This window comes from Lygodium microphyllum, chromosome 3 (genome assembly GCF_053477565.2).
Source record: "Lygodium microphyllum isolate KBCC chromosome 3, Lygodium_microphyllum_v1.1.10, whole genome shotgun sequence".
NCBI lineage: Eukaryota > Viridiplantae > Streptophyta > Polypodiopsida > Schizaeales > Lygodiaceae > Lygodium > Lygodium microphyllum.
Window position 1 is genome coordinate 167853438 of NC_141137.1, and position 25678 is coordinate 167879115.

Consider the following 25678-nt stretch of genomic DNA (forward strand, 5'->3'; position numbering starts at 1 on the left):
CAAACTTTGCACCTTCTTGTCTTCTTGGATTTTCCCATTGTATTAAACTCAAAGATTACACAAACCTCAATGCTTTCTAGGCTCTACAAAACAAGTTTTCTTCATATGCACTCTTTCCAAAACATATTGATGAGTGTGGTTGTATTAAAAACCATCCATAGAAATCATGATCATAAATAAAACTAAGATATAAACCTTCAAGTACTTGTGAACAAGTACGATCTTTATCCTTGTCTCCTTGTCAAGTTGCCCACGCAGCATTGCATATGTTCCTTCCACCACACAGTGAGATTTTTCTTCCTCTTCTTTTCAAATCTTCCTTCTACATCTTCTTCTCCATCTTCATGGTTGCAAGATGCCATCATCAATCTTTCACTTCTAGCATGCATGACCCACCACTCCTTTTACTTTTGCTACAAGAGAACAAACTTCAAATTTGCAGCCAAATTGGAAGAGTGGATCAATAAGTTGAAGATGTATTTCTCTCCTCACCCACACATGGAAGAGGCTAAGATTTATTATATGCAATCCTTCATCTTGAGGGATATGCACATACTTGGTGGAGGTATATGGATAAGATTGGCCAAATTTTTCTAACTTGGGATACATTCAAGAAAGCCATGGTTGAGTTTTTTGTTTCACCCATGGAAAAAGAAATATGAGAGAGAAGATGGTATTCACTTCATCTGTGTGAGGGATTACTCTAACATGTTCCCAAACCTCTCAATATATGTTGAAGGCATTCTTGATTCAACAAAGTTGAACAAATATGCTGGAACTCTAAAGGCTTGAAAAGAAAACATGTGGCAAGTTATCAAACATGTTCTTCTAATCTACCATTGCTTGGTCTTTGGAGAGCAAAGAACTGTTGTTGTAGGAAACACTGCTAACAAGGCAAGAACCTTCCTCACTCAAAATTCTTGAACAAGAAAACCGGATTCTCAAAGCGAACATGATTCTTTAGGTTATTCATCAAACCAGTCGAGCATTGCATTCCTTCCATTGCACCAATCTAGGCTCTTTGTAGAATAGACAAAAAGTATTGCTCCCTCTTCTCCACTACTCCTACAAGGATAATGCATTCTGAAAACTCTCTGTGGATAATCTGTCCTCATCCACAAATGAAGATCCTCCTACTTCTTCTCTATCATTCCGCAAGACCTCCTGTTGTTGTTGTCTTGCCCATACTTCTCTTAATTCTCTAGACTTGCTCCACGTCAAAATAACATTTGACGGATAGGAATAATTCAACTGTTTTTGTCTTCTAATCCTATTTGCCTCATATTAGCCTTAATTGAAAAGAACAAAAAATTCACCATTGGGATGATGGAATTTAGATAGCAAGAGAAACAATGCCTATGTGGGGATAAAAATGCAATGACAAGAAAAGGTAGAGACACATAATAATAGTTTATGCACACAAAAGCGTTGGAAAATCCAAATTGGCAGACTTTGTGCAGCCACATGTGATGATTGTTTTCCACTTGTGTGCATTTTTGGGTCTGGTGGCTTAATTGGACTATCTGGAATGCATTCTTTTTCTCTCTCTCTCTCTCTTTCCAGAGCATGCAGTCATATTGGCCAATTGAGAGGTCTTCTTCACTGGCAGTTTAGCATCATACATTATACAGGCCTCATTGCTAGGGATGATTTAGTTTCTAGGGCTATTACAAGCTCTGGATACAATCAAGAGAGCAGCACCATGGTACATAGGACTTCAAATCTTATTGATGCATAACCAAGGAATCCATTTCACAAATATATATCTTAGTAGCACTAAAGCACTTAGAGAAAATAGCTTGATGAATGAGGGTGATAATTGAATAAACTAATTTGGATATCTTATTGAAGCCACATAGTTAACTAGACTCATCAGAGCCCAATTGGACGAATTAGTTTGGAATGTGACCAAACTTTATGAAACTATTTCATTAATTTGTTCTCGAAAATGACATGTTTGCTACCACCAGCTATAAAATAGGAAAATTTGCTGCAGAGAATACCTCATCTCCACTTGCTTCCAGCGTTCGGATTGCTGTTGGCGCTGTGTGGAAAATAGTTACTTTGCATTTATCTACTATCTGCCAATATCTTCCAACATCTGGCCAAGTTGGTATCTGATGTACAAACAGATTGGGAATTCTGAATATAAGGAAATTGCAAAACATCGTAAAGGCTCGTCCTTGTAAGAAAATTGAATAATAATCGGTGATCAAAGAGTTTACGATTATCCAGCAATTCTTTTACACCATACCCCTTCATAGATGACACAGGTGGCACAATTGAACAAAGGCCCATATGTCACATATGTATGACCTGTAATCCAACCACAATCTGCGGTACACCTGCACAAGTGCACATGTGGCTTTATGAACCTGTGGTGAAACTTGTACTGCTATTTTTTATCCAAACAAATGAGCTTAGTTAGAAAATAACTCCTTTAAAAGTAGAGAAAACTCCACTTCTAAACAGCATAAAATGATGACAGAATGGTACATTTAAGCACAAAAGGCCAGAAGAACAGTACCAAAAGACATCACTGGGTCTGTGATCAAAGACGTATTTGAAAGTAACAGCTGAAAACACCATGTATCCTCCAACTGTATGCAATACACCCTGCAGCAGATTTGCATTGAAAAGTTGACACAAAATTGCTTAAGCAAGCAAGCTTGCAAGTGGTCTATAATTTAAGACATTGTTTTGCTCCAAAAAGCATGAATGAAATCCTTGCTACATGTCCATAAAAGCAAACTGTATATGCTCTGCCAACAAGGACTAGGCTATGAAATAAGTAGGAACTTGCAAAAGGTAGAAGCTGATTGGTTGAATACTCCCCATCTATCATGATAAAATCTACAAGTCAACCTTTATAGCGGACAGTTGTTATCTTAATCAATAGGGATGGCACACTTGTTGAATACAGCCAGATTTTTACGGACTATCAGCATGAGATTTGTTAGCCCTTGGATTGTCTTTATCTCGTGCGTTAGACATAGCTTCCTAATCAAACCTTTCAATTATTGATGCATTGTTTTTATTTTCCTTAAACAAAGATGGTTATATTAGCTAAGAGGCCCAGAGTGCCATAAACATGCTCAGATGGGTTATAAACAATAACAAGGGTATGCAATAAATAGCAAAAAGAAACGGGAAAATTCAATGCTCTGAAGCTGCCTGCTCTGGTAACTACCTTGTACAACAATTTTTCGTTTTAATGTTTTGCTTTTGTTTCCAATTTTGTCTAGGTCAGGTTTTGGGTTTCTCTTGGTGGATTCATGATATTCCTATCTTACATGTGAATAATTGTCCACTTTGTCCAAGTTTTGGATCTCATATGATGCCCAAGCCCATGGTTGAGCCTCTTGGTGTGCTATCCAAGAGGGAGTCTTTGATTACTTAATTGTGAGATATCGACCGCTGGACTTCATGTTCTACATTGCATGTCTCTTATGCCTCTATCCCTTGCACTTTTATTCAGTTTTGCCACTTGCTTTCTTTTTACTCATAACAAAATTGAATTTCAAGCACGTGGTTCATCTTGATCCCCACTTATTGGCATATGAGCTTAATATTTTATACATACAGTGCACAACACCTTGGAACCTAGCCTCAGCATAATTGTACAGATTTCTCATTATGATTAAATAATATGGAAACAACATTGTATGACAACCACCTGTTGTGGTGCAATTAAGTCCAGCACTTCTCAAGTTCTTTGCTTTTACAGGGAGGAACACATGCTAGAATCCTCATAGACAGACAACAGTCAGTGACACAATAGAAGGGACAGTCACCCACTGGTTCTCAGCTGGGTCCATGTCAGTGTTCCAACGCTCAAGCATACTGCATTTGAGGACATGGACTAACATAACTGAAGGTTCAAGAATACATCTAGAAGCTGGGGCATGGACTTGCAGAGTTCATTTAGCAACAATCGTGTTGTCAAAGGCATTGGGTATCTTTTTTATCGCAACCTCCTCATTCATCTCAGCATTGAACACAGAACTGCACGTTGTTGTAATGATGATCCAAACTTACTACTGAGCCTATGTTTGATTTTTTTTTCTCCTCTCTACCTTGACAGACTCAATAGATAAGCGGTTTTGTAAGCATTCAATCAAGCCCTTTCCACATTTAAAAAACTAGCAAAATATTTTCATGATCACACAAAAACCTAGAACCTTTGAGAGTGAACTAATTTAAAAACTCATTAGCCTCAATGTCTAGGCAAGGAAGATGGTGATTAAGCATGAAACTAGAAGGGACTTATTAATGGCTAGAATCCCCTTGTATCACAATGATTTTTTAGGCCTGGGCTGGCCTGCTTCTTGTTAAACTCCCAATACAGCTGCAGAAATATGCAGGCTCTCTTGCCTCTCACATAAGTGCCATCAATCAGCTGATGAAAGCTCCATGGCAACCATGGTTCAGCTGATCAAACATATGTTTGATCTTATTTTTCTTCTGTCAACCTTGGAAGACTCGATAGATAAGAGATTTTATCAACATTCAACCAAAATCCCTTTCCATGTTTAAAAACTAGCAAAATCTTTTCATGATCACACAAAAAGCTAGAACCTTTGAGAGTGAACTTATTCAAGAACTCGTTAGCCTCAATGTCTAGGCAAGGAAGATGGTGATTAAGCATGCAACTAGAACAAACTTATTAATAGCTAGAATCCCCTCCTGTCACAATGACTTTATAGGCCTGGACTGGCCTGCTATTATGATACTCCCAACACAGCTGCAACAATATGCAGGCTCTCTTGCCTCTCGCATAGGCAGACCAGGCAGCAGAAGGGTGAGGAGACTGGCAAATGGAGTAAATGGGCCTGGAAAGAAGGAACGCACATGTGCATCAGGGAGGGCAGTACTCTGTCATCGAGACTTATTATTGTGATTCTGTACAGCTGAGGGGAGTATTGATTCACTTATATTGACACTAAACCTGTTTCATCCTGCCCCTCACATCCCTTCTGTTCTTGAAGGGTGCTGTGACAAACCGTATAAAATTGTTTGGCTGTTTTAAACAATTTCATGTTTGAGGATGAAGTGAGAAAAATAATATGATTAACAAGTTTTAGCCAATTTACCATTCTAAGGTATTAGTATCACCTTTGGTTTGCCTGTAGAACCACTCGTGTACAAGATGAAAAGGGGATCCTCTGACTCCATCCATTCTACATATGCTTCCTTGCTCATCAAAGTAAGTTCATCCTGAAAACGGGGACCTTATGATAGTGGGAAAAAATTTGCTCAAATTTGAACCTTGTCTAGACACAAACTACACATATATAGATAGAACACCTGCCACCAAAAATCTCGCCCATAAGTCCATGGGATGCTTTCACGAGGAGCAACTCGAAAGTTATCATAGACTAAGCATACACCTGTGCGTTTCACAATACACATGATTTCTTACAAATTAGCTATTGCTCACAATTCAAATGAAGTCATAGGATATTATGAGTGCCAGACAGTCAAACAAATATTTCAACTGATATTTGTATAACTTGCAATTGTAGGCTGCTGAGTACTTTTGTTCCTATACCTGGATTAAATTTCTCACGATCTAGACAAATTTGAAGAGCTTCATCAACTGTTCTTTTTGACTCGATTGTCTTGTTACCACGCCTATAAACAGAGCAAGTTACCAAAACCTTTGGCTGGCAATCAAGAATACGCCCCGCTAATGATTCTGCAGAGAATCCAGCAAAAATGACCTGCAAATGTGAGGCATGTGAACCTGAGCAACTTGATTAATTTGCTGGAGCACTAGGAGCATGATGTCAGCATCAGCAACGATCTTAATTGCCATTATTAAAACTGCTTTCCATTCCAAAGGCTCATTCTATCTTCAATGCATGAAGCAACAAAATCACCAGATTCTCAAAATAGTTTGCGCGAGACAATTTTCCAGTTTGAAAAAACTATCTGATTATCATGGTCAAAAAATGTTTTTGCTGTCAAACTTACAGAGCATACAAACAAGATCAGCAGAACCAACACAGAAAATTTTAGGAAATGCTGCATGCTCTTACATTGGAACAAAAAACTCTTAAGGTTAAAGTTTTCAAGTATCTTTTCCAGGAGGCAGCTAATACAAAACTAAGGCATCTTGAGGATGCTTAAACATCTGTGCTAAGTGCACTCCAAGCTAAATTATCTCAGACCAAAAGACATTAGAATTATACATCATTTGGTGCAATCCAACTCTCTATATAGCCTATACACATTTAATATAACAGAAAGCACAAGGATCTTCAAATACTTCATTTATTAACACAGCTTGGAGTTTTGAAAAGAGTGTTTCAGGTGTAACTTGCAGCCAAATAATAAAGTTGTGTTGCATAAGCTTTGAGCAACTGGTGATTCCACAGAAACTAAAAAGCGTACAATCAGACATACAGAACCAACTAAACATTGGGAAACCAATGCATGCTCAAAAAGATCTCCAAGTTTAACAAGCAGACTGAAATAAAACTTGAAATATGGGATATGGGCCATTGGAGCATCAAAAACTGCTGTAGGCTGTCTAGCTGGCTGTACAGTAGCAAGAGGCTCCTCTTGAAATATCACCCTGCATACCTCAACGACATGCTCAAGCTGCTTATGCATTTTCTCCTCATGAAAAACAACATCATGGCTGCAAATAACCTTCTGAGCTTACGGATCCCATAGGCGATAGCCCATCTCACCTACATCTCCATGACTAAGAAAGATGCATTTTCTAGACTTAGGATCCAACTTATTGTATTTATCTTAGAAACATGGCAAAATCCTCATAACCAAAGACACGCAAATAAGCATATAAGAAAGGTTTCCCAAACCATACCTCCTTTGCAACCTAATACTCAAGAATAATACACAGGGACTAATTTATCAAGTATACAGCAGTAGTAACTGCCTCACCCTAAAAATGCTATGGTAAGTGTAGAGGTGAGCTCATGCTCAACCGCCAAGACCCACGGACCGCTTATTGTTCAAGCGTTTCAAGCAAACACCTATGGCTATCTCTCACCTAGCCAATGTACCTTCGATCCTACCGCGGTGTAGTGAGCTTACCTTGATGCGCCCAAATGAGTTGCCTCCTCCCTCATACACACTGGTAGCTCCACGATTCTAAGTCGATGATGATGGGGCCTCGTAAGGATTGATTTTGGGAAGAGGTTGATTAACCAGTTGAGGTGGTGGGGGCCAAGAACGTATTGCATGGATGATGAGGCCTCCGAAGTTGGTGGTTTGCAGCCTTTGTTTGTACCTGAAAAGAAAAGAAGGTGCACTACATAGGGGTGTGTCTACCTTACCATGTGGTGCATTGTGCTTGTGCTAGTGGAACTATTGAGATGGCAAGCTCAACACATGTGGACATGGATGATGGACCGCCTGGTTAGATGGGTCCACACGTCTACACTTAGCACGTCGGTGGTCATTATGGCTCACACATGGCCATTGACTCATTACTTATTATATTCAGGTTGTTACACCTATTTACAGCTGGCATAGTTATAGCGCCAGTCGACTAGTGTAGTCGGTTATGCATTGTTTGACTTAGTAGGCCACTTTCCTTTATGTTGCATCTTATCTATACTTTGTGTACATTGTAAAGTGTGTGAAAGAAGAAGAAGAAATCAGCAAGAAAACGTTTTGGCCTCCATCTCTCTTCTTGTCTCTTGAGTGAGCTTCTCCTTGTGCATTCTGTGTGTGTTCGGCACAGCATCTTGAGCAACTCCCCCCACCATGCGATTCTTAACATGGTATCAGAGCCGCACCACTAAGAGAGGCTGATTTCGAAGGTTGAAGCAAAGGAGAAGAAGCAAGGTCCGAGCAAGCAAGCCACGGGTAAGAAGCTCTCCCATCCTTCCACTCTTTCTCTTGGATAGTGCATGTGGAGGCACCGGAAGCAGGGCAGAGCAAAAATCTCAGATTGCAGTGAGATTTGGTGTGCGCGAAGAGCGCTGTATATTCTGCAAATAAGCCCTTTAGGGCTTGCCCGCAGTTATTTTGGGCATTTGAGGCCGTTTCAGGGCCCGCTTTAGAGCCGCAAGGTTGCGAACAGCAGTTTCAGGGTACGCTGTGACTTCGACTGTATTGACCAAAAGTGGGTGCGCAGGTTACAGATTTCAGATCTGTAAGTTCAAAGGTGTTTATCAGTGAGTAAACATAAGGTTTATCTGCAAACTGGTTGCAGATTGCATGTATTGTTGAGCAGACAATGAAAAAGGCTGTCTGGTGTATTGTTGTGCACTACAGGTCGAGGGTTGCAGAAGATTTGCTTGCTGTTTGGTATTAGTTTTGTGATAATGGCAGAGAACAGTGGAAGCCCCATCATTGAGAAGCTCGACAAGAACAACTACCCATCATGGAAAAGGCCTCTACGAGTTCGTTTTAGGTGAAGAAAAGGAGCCGGAGGTGAGTGATCCTCCAACTGCAGAAGAGAAAAAGGCACGAAAGAAATGGAATGCAAAAGACAAGAAGGTCATATATTGGTTGTCTGCAGTAATTGACAATAATATGCTGGGACACATTAGAAATGCAAAGAATGCATATGCAGCTTGGACCATACTTGAAAGTATGTTTTCTGTAAATACAAAGGTACGAAAGATTCAACTCAAGCAAGAGTTGAATACATTGAAGAAAGGGAAGATGTCTATCAATGAGTATGTATTGAAGGTAAGGAGCATTGCAGATGCATTGGCAGCGATTGATGCAATGCCCGATGATGATGATTTGGTGTCGTCTACCTTGGGTGGACTTAACAATGAAAAGGCTTGGAAGTCTTTTGTAACTTCCGTATATGTCAGAAAGCCATTTCCAGATTTCGATGAGTTGGTCTCCCTTATGATCACTGAAGAGATCAACATGCAGAGTGAGACATCTGAAAGAAGTGGTGAACAGGTCCAAGCTTTCTACTCCAGTTTAGGAAGGGGACGTGGCAGGTTCTCTTCAAGAGGCCGTGGTACAGTACGTGGTAGTGACAACCAGCAAAACAGATTGAATCAGCAATTTGGCGATATGCAGGTTTCAGAAGGTCGTGGTAACTTTAGAGGCAGGGGGAGCTTTAGAGGAAGAGGTGGATGGCAGAACAGAGATTCTAACAACTTTGGTATTGTGTGTCACTACTGTGGAAAAACAGGTCATATTGCAGCCCAATGTTATGCTAAGAAAGATGATATTCGGAGTGGTAAGTTGCAGCAATGAAACTATGCATCGTCTTCACGACCAAATGAAGACAAAAATGAACGTTTGTTTGTTATGCAGCATATGCTGAATGCTGTTACAGGAAAGGGAACACATGAAGATGTTTGGTATGTTGATTCAGGTGCATCCAATCATATGACCAGCCATGCAGAATGGTTTGGAGAGATGCAGGATTTGCAAAATGCAGGTTATGTGCAGACGGGTGATGATTCATGCCACCCAATTTCACACATTGGAAAAGTTCCCTTGTCCTTGCACGATGGTAAGACAAAGAGTCTTTCAGATGTATTACATGTGCCATCTATTACAAAGAACTTGGTGTCAGTCGGTCAAATGGTAGAGCAAGGGCTGCAAGTCAGATTTAATGCAAAGGGCTGCCTTGTAGAAGACTTCAATGACAAGTGCAGGTTGGTAGCAAAGAGAAGTAGAGTTGGACGTATGTTTACTCTAGATGCTGGAATTTTTACTATGAATACTGCTATGTATGCCAAAGGAAAAGGTGTTGTTACAGACAGAAATTTGGCACAAACGCATTGGACATGCAGTTCATACTTTGTCATATTCATTGATGATTGTTCTAGAAAGCTGTGGGTATATTTTATGAAGAAAAAAAGTGAAGCTTTTGAGCACTTTAAAACTTTCAAGGCTACATTTGAAAGAGAAACAGGCTTGAAAGTAAAGTGCTTGAGGTCAGATGGAGGGGGAGAGTATCTCTCAAATGAGTTCAGTGATTTTCTGAGGTCTCATGGGATAAAGAGACAGTTCACATGCAGGTATACCCCACAGCAAAATGGGGTTGCAGAAAGGAAAAACAGGCATATTGCAGAAGTTGCACGCGCCTTGATGGCTGAAAAGAATATGCCTAAGCATTTTTTGTCTGAGGCTGTTCATACTGCTGTTTATATTATGAACAGAACTCCCACAGCTGCAGTTCATGGTATGACCCCCGAAGAATGTTTTACAGGTAAGAAGCCTGATGTTTCACACTTGAAAGTGTTTGGCTGCATTGCGTATGTTCATGTGCCAGATGAGTTGCGGAAGAAACTGGATCCAAAGGCTGAAAAGTGTGTCTTTATTGGATACTCTTTAGAGCAGAAAGGGTATCGCTGTTACAACCCTGTCACATGTAAGTTCAGAGTAAGCAGGGATGTCATCTTTGATGAAATGAGCAGTTGGTATGCATCTAGTGGTGATGCATTGGATGATGATGATGATCATGACACTCATGTGCAGGCTAAAAAGCAAGAATCACGAACTCTTAGTGGACCAGAGACATCATCTGGTAGTCCTTGGTCTGGGAGACTAAGGAGTACCTCTACATCTTCGGGTGCATCTAGTAGCACTACAGGTAAAGACAAAGGAAAGAATAAAGTGTCAGAAGGCATTGATGCAGTTCTTGATGGAGACTCCAGTGGCTCAGAGAGCTTGGATGATGAGCTTGGCATTCCTTCAGTGAGGACTCCAGGTGTGCAGAGAGCACGCGTTAATGCAAAGACTCCATTGAGTGATCCAGTGGTACGCAGGTCTAGCAGGGTGAGATACCCTGTTAAAAGATTTGGTTTTGAAGGTTATGTAGCTCACCATTATGCTTATATGGTGAAACTAGTTGAGGATGTTGAGCCCACATGTTTTGAGGAGGCTGTTGGTCATGCTCATTGGGATGCAGCAATGGATGAGGAGATGGCTGCATTAGAGACCAATAAGACTTGGGATCTAGTATCATTGCCGAAGGGAAAGAAAGCTATTGGATGTAAGTGGGTTTATAAGATTAAGCACAATGCAGATGGTTCTATTAGCAGGTACAAAGCTAGGCTGGTTGCAAAAGGCTATGCCCAAACATATGGCATAGATTATGATGAAACCTTCAGTCCAGTTGCTAGGATGGCAACTGTCAGATGTGTGATTGCTTTGGCACCAGCCAAAGGTTGGAGGTTGCAGCAAATGGATGTAAAGAATGCCTTCTTGCATGGTGATTTGCAAGAATAAGTGTATATGGATCAGCCAGCAGGTTATGAATATTTAGAGCATCCCACGTATGTGTGCAGGTTGAAGAAGGCACTCTATGGGCTCAAGCAAGCACCTAGAGCATGATCTGACAAGATCAGAGAGTATCTTGTCAATATTGGCTTTTATGTTTCTCATGCTGATCACTCACTTTATGTGAGAAAGGAAAATGCAGGTTTGGTCATCATAGTCATCTATGTGGATGACTTGATTATTACAGGTAATAGTGATAGTGGGATTGCTGAAGTCAAGGGCTGTTTGAAGATGAAGTTTGAGATGAAGGATCTAGGTGAGCTAAGGTACTTCCTTGGCATTGAGGTGATCAGATGTGATGATGGTATATGGCTGTCCCAAAGACAGTATGGCTTGGATATGTTGTCCAAGTATGGTATGACTGCATGCAAACCACTTTCAGTCCCGTTGGAGCAGAATGTAAAGCTGAGTGCTAATGTTGGGGATGAGATAGAAGACCCCACTATGTTTAGGAGGATAGTGGGGAGTTTGATCTACATGACCATTACAAGGCCAGACTTGAGCTACGCTGTTGGTCTTGTGAGTCAGTTTATGCAAGTACCTAGAAAGCCACATTTAGATGCAGTCAGACGCATATTGAGATATGTGAAGTCCACATTACATTATGGACTTTTCTATGAGGCAAGTACAGATGTACATGTGTTTGGATACACACATGCAGATTGGGCTGGTAGTATGTCTGATAGAAGATCTACCAGCGGATACATGTTCTCTCTTGGTAGTGCAGCAGTTGCATGGAGCAGCAAAAAGCAATCTACAGTTGCTTTGTCGAGTACAGAGGCTAAGTATAGAGGTGCTGCTATTGCAGCATGTGAGGTAGTATGGCTGCAAAAGTTATTGGCTGATTTGGATGTGCAGGTGGAAGGTCCAATTGTCATTTATTGTGACAACATGAGCAGTATACAGTTGGCTAGGAACCCTGTGTTCCATGCCAGGACAAAACATATTGAGGTACACTACCACTTTGTGAGAGAGAAGGTACTAGCAGGTAAGATTGACTTGGTGTATGTCAGCACACAGGATCAGATAGCTGACATCTTCACAAAGGCGTTGGGTACAGAGAAGCTTCAAAAGTTTCGAAGCTTACTTGGAGTTGCAGAGATGCAGTTGAGCTTGAGGGGGAGTGTTGAGATGGCAAGCTCAACACATGTGGACATGGATGATGGACCGCCTGGTTAGATGGGTCCATACGTCTACACTTAGTACGTCGGTGGTCATTATGACTCACACATGGCCACTGACTCATTACTTATTATATTCAGGTTGTTACACCTATTTACAGCTGGCATAGTTATAGCGCCAGTCGACTAGTGTAGTCGGTTATGCATTGTTTGACTTAGTAGGCCACTTTCCTTTATGTTGCATCTTATCTATACTTTGTGTACATTGTAAAGTGTGTGAAAGAAGAAGAAGAAATCAGCAAGAAAACGTTTTGGCCTCCATCTCTCTTCTTGTCTCTTGAGTGAGCTTCTCCTTGTGCATTTTGTGTGTGTTCGGCGCAGCATCTTGAGCAACTCCCCCCACCACGCGATTCTTGACAGGAACTGGGAGTTGCCTGGGTGGTGTCTCACACTTGAGGACCCAATTTGTGTATCATTGGAGGTGTGGTACGCGGCTTAGGAATATAGATCTTATGATCTCCCTTGGTATGTCCTGCCCTTGATGTGCCCTAAGTGTGATGTGGGGAATCAAAATGGGCTAGGGTGTTAGAGATAGAGCTGGCCAACCAAAGCCACCGAGCGTTGCTAACTTGAGGACCCCTAGGTGCAGTGTCTGTGGCCGACCTGGAGCGAGATTGTTCGGTTTCTCTTTTTGTGATTTCCTTCTAGGATCTCTTGTTCTTTTCCTTTGCTTTTTTCTTTTTTTTGTATTTTCTCTCTTGGTCCGTTCTTTTCTCTTCTTCTTTTCTTTTTTTTTAAAAGAAGAAATAATAAATAGAAAAAGATTCAATCCTTGTTATTAGAGATATGAGAGGGAGGGGTTGGAGGCTTAATGGATTTGCTAAGAAATTATCTACTTTGGATGTATCCTTTTAGGCCTAGTCGGGCATTAAAAGGGGTGGTGGATATGAAGGGATGATTGCAGCTAGTGAAACGGCTGTCACTCATATCCTCTAATAGGGCTACGCAAAAAGAGGGTAGGAGGGCAGTACACATCATTAGCCTAGCCATTGCATAGCTATCTATGCCGGTGTTGAGATCAAAAAAGAGTGGTGGAAGGTGGCACTCCTGTGGCGTAGGCTCCTATCTAAGTAATACCCTAAGTAATCTTAGATAATTACAAGTAGTAATAAAGGCAGGATCTAGACAAAAAGTAAACTCATTGAGAAAATGGGTGATTGAGTCCCGTAGATGGATTTCCGGCATGGTGGCATTTACGTTATATATCTTTGGAAATTTGTATCTGCCATGGATGTCAGGGTTAAAATCCATACCTACCCTTCCTTGATATGGCATATGTGTGAGGTCATCTCTCTCGAAGGGTAGTGTGTTGCAAAATGACATCCAGGTGTCTACGTTGCACGTTGCCGTCCCAGATTCTCCTTCGCCACTTTGGTTGGGACTCGTAGCCTTGGACTATCCGGGACACCTCCATGACTTTGTCTTCCCAGTATTCGGGTGCCTCCGTTTTCCATCGTGTCGGGTTCTTCTCCCTCTCCTAGTGCCACCTTACTGCCGATCCTTTCTCCCACACTTATTACCTCCTCCACCACTTTGGTCGATAGCACTCTACATAAAGTGAAGGGGATTTCAAAGGTGAAGTCAAAGGGTTGGCGGCGATTTTCTTTTTGCTCCCACACTGTGAGTTCCACATTCCAATCCACTGAAAAGCAATCCGCTCGTGGTGGAATGGGTGCTTGAGTGGCCATTGTTGGTTAGGCTCTTAATCTTCTCCTTGCCTGCTCCAACATCCTAACCCTTTTCCTCTTGAGTTTTGCTCTTCACTCGGCAATGGGGTCCACTTCTTGCTACATCTCTGGTTGTGGAGAGGAAGGTTGCGGTCCTAGCTCCTCTTCAAACTCTAACCTGGCTTTTGTAATTAGCCTTTGCCTTTCAGCTTCACTCTCAAGCCCTTGTGGTTCTTTTTCCTTGAAGCTTAGTATGTCTACCTCTTCGACCATCAGCCCTGCCCTTAGCAAGTAATCCCTTTGCTCTTCGTGGCTTAGGCTAGTCCCTTCTTCCTGTGGTTGAGCACACAGCCATATCTTATTGCTCTATAGGCAATCTCTAGCTTCTTCTTTACGGATCCAACAGCCTCCTCCTCCTTTGGCTCTGTGACATCCATTATAGTGCTCAGGAAGGCACGTTGTTGGGCTTCTAGTATTATCTGAGTGGCCTCTGCCTTGCTCTCCGCTAACACTCTATTTCCTTCTGCAAGGGCCAAGCGGCTCACTAGGGCTCTCACTCTTTCTTCACTTTTGTTCACCCAATCATCTGCTTTTTCCCTCATTTCTTCCAAGCTTTCGTTATGCCTGCAGGCTAACGCCCTTAGCCGTCTCTCCTGTTCTTCAATTTTCCTTTCCAAGCGTTGTTGTTCTTCAAGCTCCGAGGCTAGCCTTTGTTCCAGATTTGCTATATGCTTTAGGTGTCGTCGGCTTCTTTCTTCTTCTACTGTTGCTATCTGCTCTGCGGCATCTCGGATTTTTTCATTTTATTTTTGCAGCTCTTTGTACAGTACCACCAGCTCATCAAAATTGTATTGTAGGCTCATAAGGCTGTGTTCTTCCACCGTGAGTTTTGCTTGCCATCTCTCATCTTCTCCTTCCTTGGCCTCGAGCTTCTCTTTTAGCTCCTTGTTCTCTCTTTGATAGAGGGCCACTTAACGGGTTCTTTCCAACTGAGAGGCTGCCATTGTCTCCCTTTTGGCCTCGAGCTCAGCTACAGCAATCTTTTTGTCTTCCTTTGCCCGTTCCAGCTGTGATAGGAGTTCCTGCATATAGACATCGTAGGTTGTGGACAAGGGCAGTGCAGAGGGACCAGTGGTTGTAGATGCTTCAAACTTCGGTCGTTTGACATTCCGTCTGGATTCCGCGTCTACAGCTGCATGTCTTCTTGCTCCCGTCACAGGGATTCCTGCACTCGCACCTTGAGTTGCCTCCTTGTTGACCAGAAACTGCACCCATGACACAAGATTGCTAGCATCTACCGTGGTAGAGGAGTCTTGGGTGGATGCAGTGACCGGGGTGGCAAGTAGTAGGACGGTTGGGATAGAGTGGATCAAACCCTTGCTCTTTTCCTCGGTCACTGGGGGCGGCAGGTTTTTTGGTGCCTTGGAGCTGGTACTTGGACCTTCATGTCGAGATGGGCTCATGGCCACCAACTCTTCTTGCCTTGAAGGTTTCTCCACTGAGAGGTGGATAGCGAGAGCTATGTCTTCTTCCTCCTCCTTCCTAAGGTCCGCCTCTTTCTTCTCAACTCTTCTCTTTCTCTCATCCTCAGCTCTTCCGGATTCCTCTTTTATTCTCTTTGCCTCGTCCCTTTCTTCTTTCTTTCGTTGTTCTTTTGTGCTTTTGTGTGAGATTGATAGAGGATCGAAGCTCAGCTCAGAGTGCAGTAGACAGTGTGAGAGTGAAGCACGACACCCAATGCAATAGACTGAAAGAGTGTAATCTGAAAGTACAAAGTACAACCCTTAAACCTTAGGGTTGTAGGTGGTGTTCACACCCCAACACGATAAGTACCCGTAAGTGTGTGACATAAGCACATACAAAATAAGACTAAGTCTGGGAAAAAAAACCTCTCATACCGAGAGTAAGAAGTGCCCCTGTGTCCTATTGATCACCGATACTCCTATGTGAGTGTAGGCGTATGTGAGGCTTAAGTGAAAACCCAACAAACCCCCCTAGAGTAAAGCGTGATCAAGGATCATCCACCACCAAAGGAGATCAAATTTAAAGTATTGTGAAATGCTTCAAATTTGTCAGAAGAAAGAGCTTTGGTGAAGATGTCTGCCACATTACTAGTGGTAGGACAATAGACAAGGCTGATATCACCTACATGTAGCCTCTCTCTGAAAAGTGATAATGTATCTCAATTTGTTTCATGCATGCATGAAACATCGAGTTCCATGCCACTGCAATGGCACTCTGATTGTCAGTGAACAAAGGAGTAGGCTCTGTAACAGATACAGCCAGATCAGCCAGCAAGTGTCTAATCCATACGCATTCAACTGTGGTAGTGAAAGATACCTTGTATTCAGCTTCACATGCCGACATAGGAACAGTGGATTGTTTCTTGCTAAGCCAAGATACATAAGATGAGCCAAGAAAGAAACGATTGCCACTAGTGGAGTGACGTGAATCAAAATCACTGTAAGCATGTAACTACAATGTTCCCCCCTTGGCATAAAGCAATCCAAGAGATCTACTACCCTACAAGTAACAAAAGACGCGCTTAATAGCTTGCCAATGTGACATGCGTAGCTAATGCATATATCTGCTCAGGGCTGAAACTGCAAACTGTATGTCCAGCCTAGTGTTGCATAGGTAAATAAGACATCCAACTATTGGAGCATATGTGTGTATATCAAACAAATCACTGTCATCATGTAATGACAGCTTTAGTCCAAGTTCCATTGGTGTACAGACTAGCTTGCAATCCTGTAAGCCAAACTTCTTAAGAAGTTTACCAATGTATCTTGACTATGATAAACCAATACCCAAGTAATAATGCAAAGACCCCAAGTCTGACATGTCAAAAGTTTGCTGCAAATTTTGTTTGAATGCTGAAATCTGATCAGCATGTGTCCCTGTAAACAAGAGATCATCAACATATAGACAAATGATCAGCATGGATCCCCCCTCTTTACATACATAAAGGGTGGACTCAGATGAGTTGTTTATAAACCCTTGGTTGAGCCAAAAAGCATATATATTTGCATACCAAGCTCTAGGAGCTTGTTTCAAATCATATAAAGCTTTTTCAGCTTGCAAACCAAGTGTTCAGATCCCTCAACTGCAAAAATAGTGGGTTGCTGTACATATACTTCCTCATGAAGTTCCCCATGTAAAAATGCAATTTTAATATCCAACTGATGCACAGTCCATCCATAATGGGCAACCAAAGCAACCATAGACCTGATGGTCATCATTCGGGAGGTAGGAGCAAATGTCTCCTCATAGTCAATGCCTTTCTTCTGTGCATAGCCTTTAGCTACAAGCCTTTCCTTATATTTGTCAATGGATTTATCTATATTTCGTGTTTGATTCTTAGTGATAGAATCCAATCCAACTTGCATTGCTACCATCCAATGCACACTTTGTTGTGCATCCTCAAAACATTCAGGCTCCTCATCATCAAGTGTGCTTGCTGCCATAACAAACTCCATGGTATGTATAGTATCATGCATAAAAGCTTGCCTTCTAGTACGACCATCCATGGGTGCATCCAGATAACTATCTTTCATAGTCTGTAAATACCATCTAGGCATTTGTCTTGCCTCCTGACTGTGCATGAGCTCTTGCTGAATTTCAGTTTCAGCACTTTGCTGATTATTCAGATCAGCCAATGGCTGATTTTCTGCATTTTCCAATGGAGCAGCTTGCTGAACATTGAGTTCACCTGCTGAAATTCCAGCTGAATCACCAAATGTAATGGGCAGCAGCCCTTTAAATACATCACAGGCAGCCTGATATGTGTCTAAACCAGCAAGGGACAACTCTGATTTTTCATCAAATAGTACATTCCTACTAACAAACACCTTTTTAGAGACAAGATCACAGAGTCTATAGCCTTTGCTAGCACTACTATATCCCACAAAAATGCATTTGGCAGCCTTGTTATCCAACTTTTTTTTGAGTACTTGTGGAATGTGTGCATATGCAAGACACACAAAGATACGAAAGTGTCCAATAGAAGGTTTCCGGATATTCCAAGCCTCAAAAGGTGTAACTTTTTTTAATGCTTTGGTGGGGCATCTCTTTAAAACATGGCAAGCACACATAAGGGCTTCCATCCAAAAACTGTGTGGCAAGCTCTTTGCTTTCAACATACATCTGGCCATCTCCATGAGTGACCGATTCTTCCTCTCTACAACCCATTCTGTTGTGGAGTATAAGCAGTAGCAAACTGATGGACAATACCCTTCTGCTTCAAAAAAGAATTCAGCATAGAGGACATGTATTCCCCACCTCGGTCCGCCGAACGGAGAGTCTTTATTTTTCAGCCAGATTGGTTCTCAACAAGGGCAACAAAAGCCAAGAATACATCATACACTTTTAAATTTTTTACCAAAGAATAGACCCAGCAAAATCGAGTAAAGTCATCAATAAAAGTCACAAAATAATAACATCCTCCCAATGACTTTGTTTGCATAGGCCCACATACATTTGAATGCACTAACTATAACCTGGCTATGGCTCTAAAAGCAACATCACGGGAAAACGAAAACCGATGCATTTTCCCCAAAATACATCCCTCGCACAAGTGCTCAAGAGGTCTCTCCACAAGCTATCAAAGTTCGCATACCCCATGCGAGCATGCCATAACTCTGCCTGTATCATAGCAGGAGTAAGAGTGGATGCCAAGTACGCTAACTGATCAACCAAAAGAACATCCAACTCATATAACCCATGATGTACATAAAGTGCCAGTCAAGACCAAAGTCATGTGTTCTTTGTCTCTCACCATGCATCTGTCATCATCAATTGTGACCTGCAAACCACAACGTGTCAAAGAAGAAATAGAGAGTAGATTCTTCTTTATACCGGGCACAAACAAAGCATCCTGTAGGTGGAGAATAGAGCCATCAATGGCTGTGAGCACAATCTCCCCAATACCTCTAACAGGGTATGATGCATTATTGGCACACTGTACAAACTTTCCAATTGGAGTTGCACCAACCAATAGAAGCAAATAAATCTCTACGAGATGTAATGTGCCTAGAAGCACCACTGTCAAAAAACCAAGTGCCTGCATCCTCAGTAGAGCTAAATGCTCGATCAGCCCAAGAAGTGTCATAACTGCATGTGTAAAAGCAATAGTCCCTATTTGCAACAAAGGACGTAGACTCAGTAGCAATGGAAGGAGCATCAGAAATAGACATTCCTGACTCCTTCTTCTCCTTAGCAATGCGCTTTCTACACTCAGTGATGTAGTGGCTTCTCTTGTTGCAATAATGGCATTTGCCCTTTTTGGCTTGCATGCCCCCTTGTTTTTTACTTCCCTATGAGTTGCCTGAAGTCCCAGAGCTTTGCAGAGCATTCTTTACTTGGCTGCCTTTTCCCTTCTGTCTAGCCATAAAAGCCTGCTCAGAGGCTATGACATCCGCACTACCATTTCTTCGTGTTTGCTCCTTCTCTAGAAGCAGACTGACTAACTGAAGAAAGGAAATAGGCTATGGGGCCATCCTCATTGTGAGGTTTAGGGCAGTGTGGAAAGCCAAGTATGAAGGAGGTAATGAGTTCAATGTAGTAGATATCAGTTGTGCATCTGAATAGTACTCATCAACATTCATAAGTTACTCAGGCAAGTCCTGAATTTTGTTCAAGTGATCCTGCATAGAATCACCCTCATCCATCTTCAATGTCTCTAGCTCTTTCTTTAAGAAAGAGATGCAAGTCTCATTCTTACTAGCAAACATCTGCTCCAAAGTTAGCCAAGCTTCTCGTGAAGAAGCTGCCAAACGAATGTGGGGGATGATGGACCGCTGAACTGCCAATGCAATCAGTGACAAAGCCTGTGCATCCCGTGTATCCTATGCTTTTTGAGCTGCTGATCTTTGGGGAAGTCGCTGAAGTAAAGCAAGCTGAACAGGCTGAGGTACCCATTGTCCACGTCCTCCTAGAGGAGTAGCTGGAGCCACAACTCCTGGCCTAATTTCTTCTCCACTGACATAATCCCAAAGATTTTTCGCCATAAGCACATTCTTCATCATGAAGGACCAAAGTGAGTAGTTGTTACCATCCAATCTGTCCTCCTTGGATACATAGGTAAAGACATCACCTCCTTGATTTACCATGATAATCAATGCCAAAAGAAGCAAAAGACCAATGTCCAAGCTGGACCAAACTGGAAATCTCAAAATTTCCAGAAATTACAGCAAAAATCTTGCTGCAATTAGTACATTGAGGTACACTCTGTCAAAACTATCTGTAATGCACGCAGTCCAAGGTGCATTTAGTGTTCAGCAATGCAAAATTGTCCAAAACAGTCTATCACTAGCTGAGACTGCAATACATGTACCAATGTCTTCAAATACCTTAAAAGCCCCAAAATTCCTAATAAATTTTCCCACAAAATTTGCATCAACCATGTCCCAATCATGTATCCAGAATTCTGTGCCTATTGGGCAAAAGCCCCTTTTCCAGAGATGAATCTAGAGTAAAAAAGGTTAAAAAATTTTAAAAATACCTCTGAAATCAATGGTCTAGACAAGCTGGTGGCCATAGGCATAGGTACAAGTGCAAGCAGCGCTTCCAGGAGAGCTGGCGAGCAACTGGGTACACACGGGCATGCGCAGCAGACTGGCAGCGCTCAGCAAGCAGGAGCAGGTGTTGCTGCAGACGGGAGTGGTAGGAGCTGGTGGCGCTCTGCAGACGAGAGTAGCGGGAGCTAGTGGCGCTGCAGACGAGAGTGGCGGGAGTTTGCTCAAGCGCAAGCGGCGCTGCAGGATAGGCTCAGGGGCATCACCACCAAGCTGGTGGCAGGCTGTCTAGCGCAGTTGGCGGGGCGCAGCACAAGTGCTGAGGGCAAAGGTGGCCTAGCAAGTGTAGGATAACTTGGCACTGCTCTGGTGGACTTGGTAGGTGCAGGACAACAGGAGGCAGAGCTGAACTGAGCGGGAACTCACAGAGGTTGAGCGGAGTTGAACTAAATAGAGCCTGAGCTCTGATACCAAATGTGAGAAGGATAGAAGATCGAAGCTCAGCTCAAAGTGCAGGAGACAGTGTGAGAGTGAAGCACAACACCCAATGCAATAGACTAAAAGAGTGTAATCTGAAAGTACAAAGTACAACCCTTAAACCTTAGGGTTGTAGGGGGTGTTCACACCCAAACACGATAAGTGCCCGTAAGTGTGTGACATAAGCACATACGAAATAAAACAATAAGTCTGGGGGAAAAAACCTCTCGTACCGAGAGTAAAAAGTGCCACCCCAGTGTCCTACTGATCATCGACACTCCTATGTGAGCGTAGGCGTAAGTGAGGCATAAGTGAAAACCCAACATTTTGGACTCACTTTGTGTTTTGTGTAGGTCTGTTTTCTCCTTCTGCTCCCTCTCTTCTTTGGTCTTCTTCTTCTAAAGAGTCTCTTTCTTTGACTTCGTGGCCCTTCCTTGGCCAGATTATGCTTGTGCTCTCCTTTGTCCTCACTCACGGTCCTTTCGCTAGACTGCTCCTGTCCTTGGTGCGGAAGGGACCTATCTGGCATTTTACCAACTGCCTCACCGTCTTGTGCTTTCCCTAATGCTTCTCTTATGATGGCTGTCAAGATTCCCCTGAAGCCAATGGTGGAGGCCTTTGAGGACCACAATTTCCTGGCTTTGGAGGCCGGGGACTCTCCCCCTAAGGCTTTTGCCGACATCTCTATCATCTTCCTCACGAAGCCATTGAGGTTTACCTCGTTGACAAGAACCGGGCAGCAATGCTATCCAGCATTGGTACGTTGATTCTGTTCATCAATGCATTATACCGTTGATTGGAGAATAGAGCATATACCATTTTGGCTTGGATTTGCACCTTAGGCTCGAGGATGTCGGCTAGGTTGATGTCATCGTTGGTGTAGACTATCACTTTGTCCATCCATAGCATATCATACACATCTCTTTTTGGCCGTCACTCCACTTTGTTTGATAGGCCCAATGGTTTCTGTACCAGCTGAGGGCTCAGCTCGATTTCTACTTGACGGGCTTCATTCTCCGGGTGCACCATGACAGTGCCCCAGTTTCTGCTTAAGGTCCGAAGAAACTCGACGCACTTCTCATAGTCGATGGCTTGCCCCACCTTTTCCACGTACTTCTGCAGCTTGCACTGCTTCACCAGTTGCCGAATGGCTGGTTCCTCCATGACTATGTCTTCTAGATTTAGGATATACCTGAATTTGAGTTGATTATAAGCCCTCCTCTCCAATGAGAGGCCGTATTTTGGTTGCTCCTCTGAGAATGGAATTTTGTTGCTTTTGTCTTGACCTACCATAGTGGGTACCTGTCATAATGCCATAGTTCACCATTAGTAAGGTAATTTCTTACAGAAAGGTGAGCAAGAATTGATTATGCTTTCTAGGGAAGAATAACATGCTTAATTACAAAGAAGAGCATTTTTTCCTTCAAGCAGTCCATTCATTCCAAAGATTTTATGACTTTTTATCAATCACGAGTTGATTTTTATCCACTCTCTTCCGCTCTTGGTCACTGATGGAGGTTTCATTCTTGTGTTTCATTCACCTTACTTGTTCACATGTTTGATTCCACCTTGCCCCAGAATCCTTCCTAGCATTAAGTTTTGAGGGGTCAAGGGCATTCAGCGTTGGATTGCAGTGTTCCATTTCCACATGAGCCAATCATAGAAGGTTGGATTGTATTCAAGATTAGCATAGCAATCCATGTCAAAAGGACGGATGCCTACTTGAGTGATGTAGGTGAGAACATCCATGAGGAAGTCACCAGAGTCGATCCTGCTAGCAATGTGTAACTCTTCCTCGGTCAGGATTCAGTCTAAGTATGGGTGGGTCACGATGTGCTCTTCTAGGGGTCGGTCACGAACGGTGATCAACACCTATAGGAGGTTGGAGCTACATAAGTGGAATCATACTCACAGGTCTTAATGGCACATCGCTACTCAACATTGGTCATGATCTGGCAGCCTTCTTGTTCCCATTGAAGTTTGAGAGCATACCACTTTCTCAAGAAAGACGAGTCATTATCGACTAGCTTGCGGAGTCTAAGCTTCGGCTTGTGCCAGTAACTCTGCTCTTACTGTAGGAGGTGACCAACCGTTGTTTGAGGGCTTGATCTTAAGATATCTCGGCATCGTCGATCAATTCCTCTATGACCATGGGAGTTTTTACCATCACGAATTCGTATTCCTCCTAGGTGCATGGCATGGCACGGACTTCCAACGCTAAGGATGGATCAAGTAGACCTAGGTCTAAGCGTTCGTAGCTCTTAGCATGTAGAGTGAAAGTGGCATCTAAGCGCTTGATGCAGGTGACCAGGGCGTCTCTTGTTTTGAACTAGGTCCTTAGCCAATGTGAGGTTCGATCGTCATCCGTAGGATGGTTTAAGACTTGCTGGCGGATAGGATCGAGACGGGTTAGACAATTTGGCAACTAATGGTTGTATCTTTGGTTGCTCCTAAGAGTGTGGTTGGGCTTCTTGTGTAATGGGCTTGGTTAGAGTCGGGATGTTGCTCTACTAGACTCTAGCGAGGTCGTAGGGGCACTAGTAGGACCAGGGTGAGGCAGTGTGCGAGTAGCAAGGTGCAACTTTGGTCGATAGACTTGTTTAGTCTTTGCCAGGTTCTACGTTTAAGGCTCTGTGGGTCTTACAGTTTGAGTCATTTGTGGGATTGGTGCCTTGTCTATCATGTGGCTTTGTGTGGTTAAGTTTGGGACAGCGTTTGAGTAGAATCCTTGGCCATTCTGGTTTTAGGTACCCAAATCTACGTGTTACCCTTGTAGTAGCGTTGCACTCGTAATAAGGTTTTGGGGACCCATCGCAACTTGACCATTCGTCTTCGCCTGTATCGCCTACTCTGCGGTCTCCTAGCTCTCAGGCGTGATTCTTTTGTGTTGCGAGGTCGTGTGTGCCTGCTTCTAGAAGGTGGTTGCCCTTGATGTTTAGGCATCCAATTAAAATGTGGTTCCTAGGCCTTTGTCACGGGGACGTGAAATTTTGAGATGCTTTAATCTTGCTACATTTGATTAAGTTATTAATCAAATGTGCAAGGTTGTTTAGCACATGTGATGCACATGGCAGTTATTTCATGGGAACGGGCGAAGAACCACGAGGATGCAGTGGGTGTTAAAGGCAAAAGTTGTGTTAAATTATGCCAACTGGGTTTTGGTGTTCAGTTAGTGCCAGGTTGGACCCTAGGACAATTGTTTGGCCATTAAGTGTCAGTGGTGGCACTAGGGACTAGCATTAATTAATTAATGCTAGTCTAAGGGTCAATAGAGGTTGCTAGTAACATTTGATTAAGTTATTAATCAAATGTGCAAGGTTTTTTAGCACATGTGATGCACATGGCAGTTATTTCATGGGAATGGGCCAAGGACCCCGAGGATGTAGTGGGTGTTAAAGGTAAAAATTGTGTTAAATTATGCCAACTGGGTTTTGGTGGTCAATTGGTGCCAGGTTGGACCCTAGGATAATTGTTTGACCATTAAGTGTCAGTAGTGACACTAGGGACTAGCATTAATTAATTAATGCTAGTCTAAGGGTCAACAGAGGTTGGGAACCACTCCAAGTTGCAAATGGCCTAGCCAATTTCATTACAGATGGACATGTTTAATTTTGGGCAAGGTCAAAAGGGCTGAAATTAATTTTCAGAATTAATTAATTCTGAAAATTTAATTTAATGGCTGAAAATGCATTAGGAAGGCTGCCACTTGGCAAAACTTTCCCATGCAACTAGGGAGAAGGCTGTTGGAGGGTGGTGGAAGCTGAATGGCGGCCATTTTGAGCTTGGTGGAGGGGGAGGAGGTGATCCGATTCGGCTCTAAGAGGCGACGACGACGACTGATCGCGCGCTGCGACAGGATAGGGGGCAGCAGGTTTTCTCTTCCGCCTCAAGAGAGGCAGTGGTAGAAGTGCAGGGCTCACCAACTGAGCTGGTGTTTTACCCCCCTTTTGAAGCTGTTGGTGCCATCAGATTTGTCATCAGAGCTACGAATCAAAAGATACATTTCAGCTGATTTTCTCTCTCTCTACAGCATTCTCTCATCTCCTCCAGTCTATGCTCAAGCATTCTTAGTAATTCTCAGCCATTGGTAGTAGTGTACAGCTAAATTTGGTGGACAACAGAGAGTTTACTGCTGTAAGCCCTAAATTACACCAGTAATTAGGGTTTAGCAGCCACCTTGGGACCCGTGCCATCAGTCAAAGGCATTGTACACTGGAATCAACATCGGAAATTCGTGGAATTGTGAGGATTTCAGATGCCAGCCCATCTATTGTGAATTTGGGGCAGCATTTGACCAATTGGGGTTCCATTAGAGCAAGTCCTGGGTGAAAATCAAGGGGCAAATTTTCCAAATGCTTTGCTGATTATTGGAACAGTAAGGGGCTTTTGAATCAGCCAAGGAGATCGTGAAATCTTGGCTTGTAATTTATCCATTAGCAATTGAAATTAAAGAAATACCGAAAGGGGCACGAGTTTTGGGGCCAACAGGGTGTCCACTGTCCAAGTTTATGAAGGTAAAGTGAGCATTTCAGTTTATGTTCATTTACTGATTGCTGTTATTAAGTGCTTAATCAGGTTAAACCACCCTATCTGAGAAGGA

General features: G+C 42.7%; 1 protein-coding gene across 1 annotated transcript in view; it reads right to left on the reverse strand.

Moving 5' to 3' along the window:
* The window catches only part of LOC148039145 (acetyl-coenzyme A synthetase, chloroplastic/glyoxysomal-like), a 73144-nt gene that overhangs the window by 18311 nt on the left and 29155 nt on the right, over positions 1-25678 (reverse strand). The window contains exons 5-10 of the mRNA XM_087675033.1: positions 5552-5723; positions 5308-5390; positions 5116-5217; positions 2528-2616; positions 2255-2345; positions 2004-2117 (exon numbers count right to left, since the gene is read on the reverse strand). Coding sequence (XP_087531159.1) covers positions 2004-2117; positions 2255-2345; positions 2528-2616; positions 5116-5217; positions 5308-5390; positions 5552-5723 — 651 coding nt within the window. The remainder of the gene's footprint in view (positions 1-2003; positions 2118-2254; positions 2346-2527; positions 2617-5115; positions 5218-5307; positions 5391-5551; positions 5724-25678) is intronic.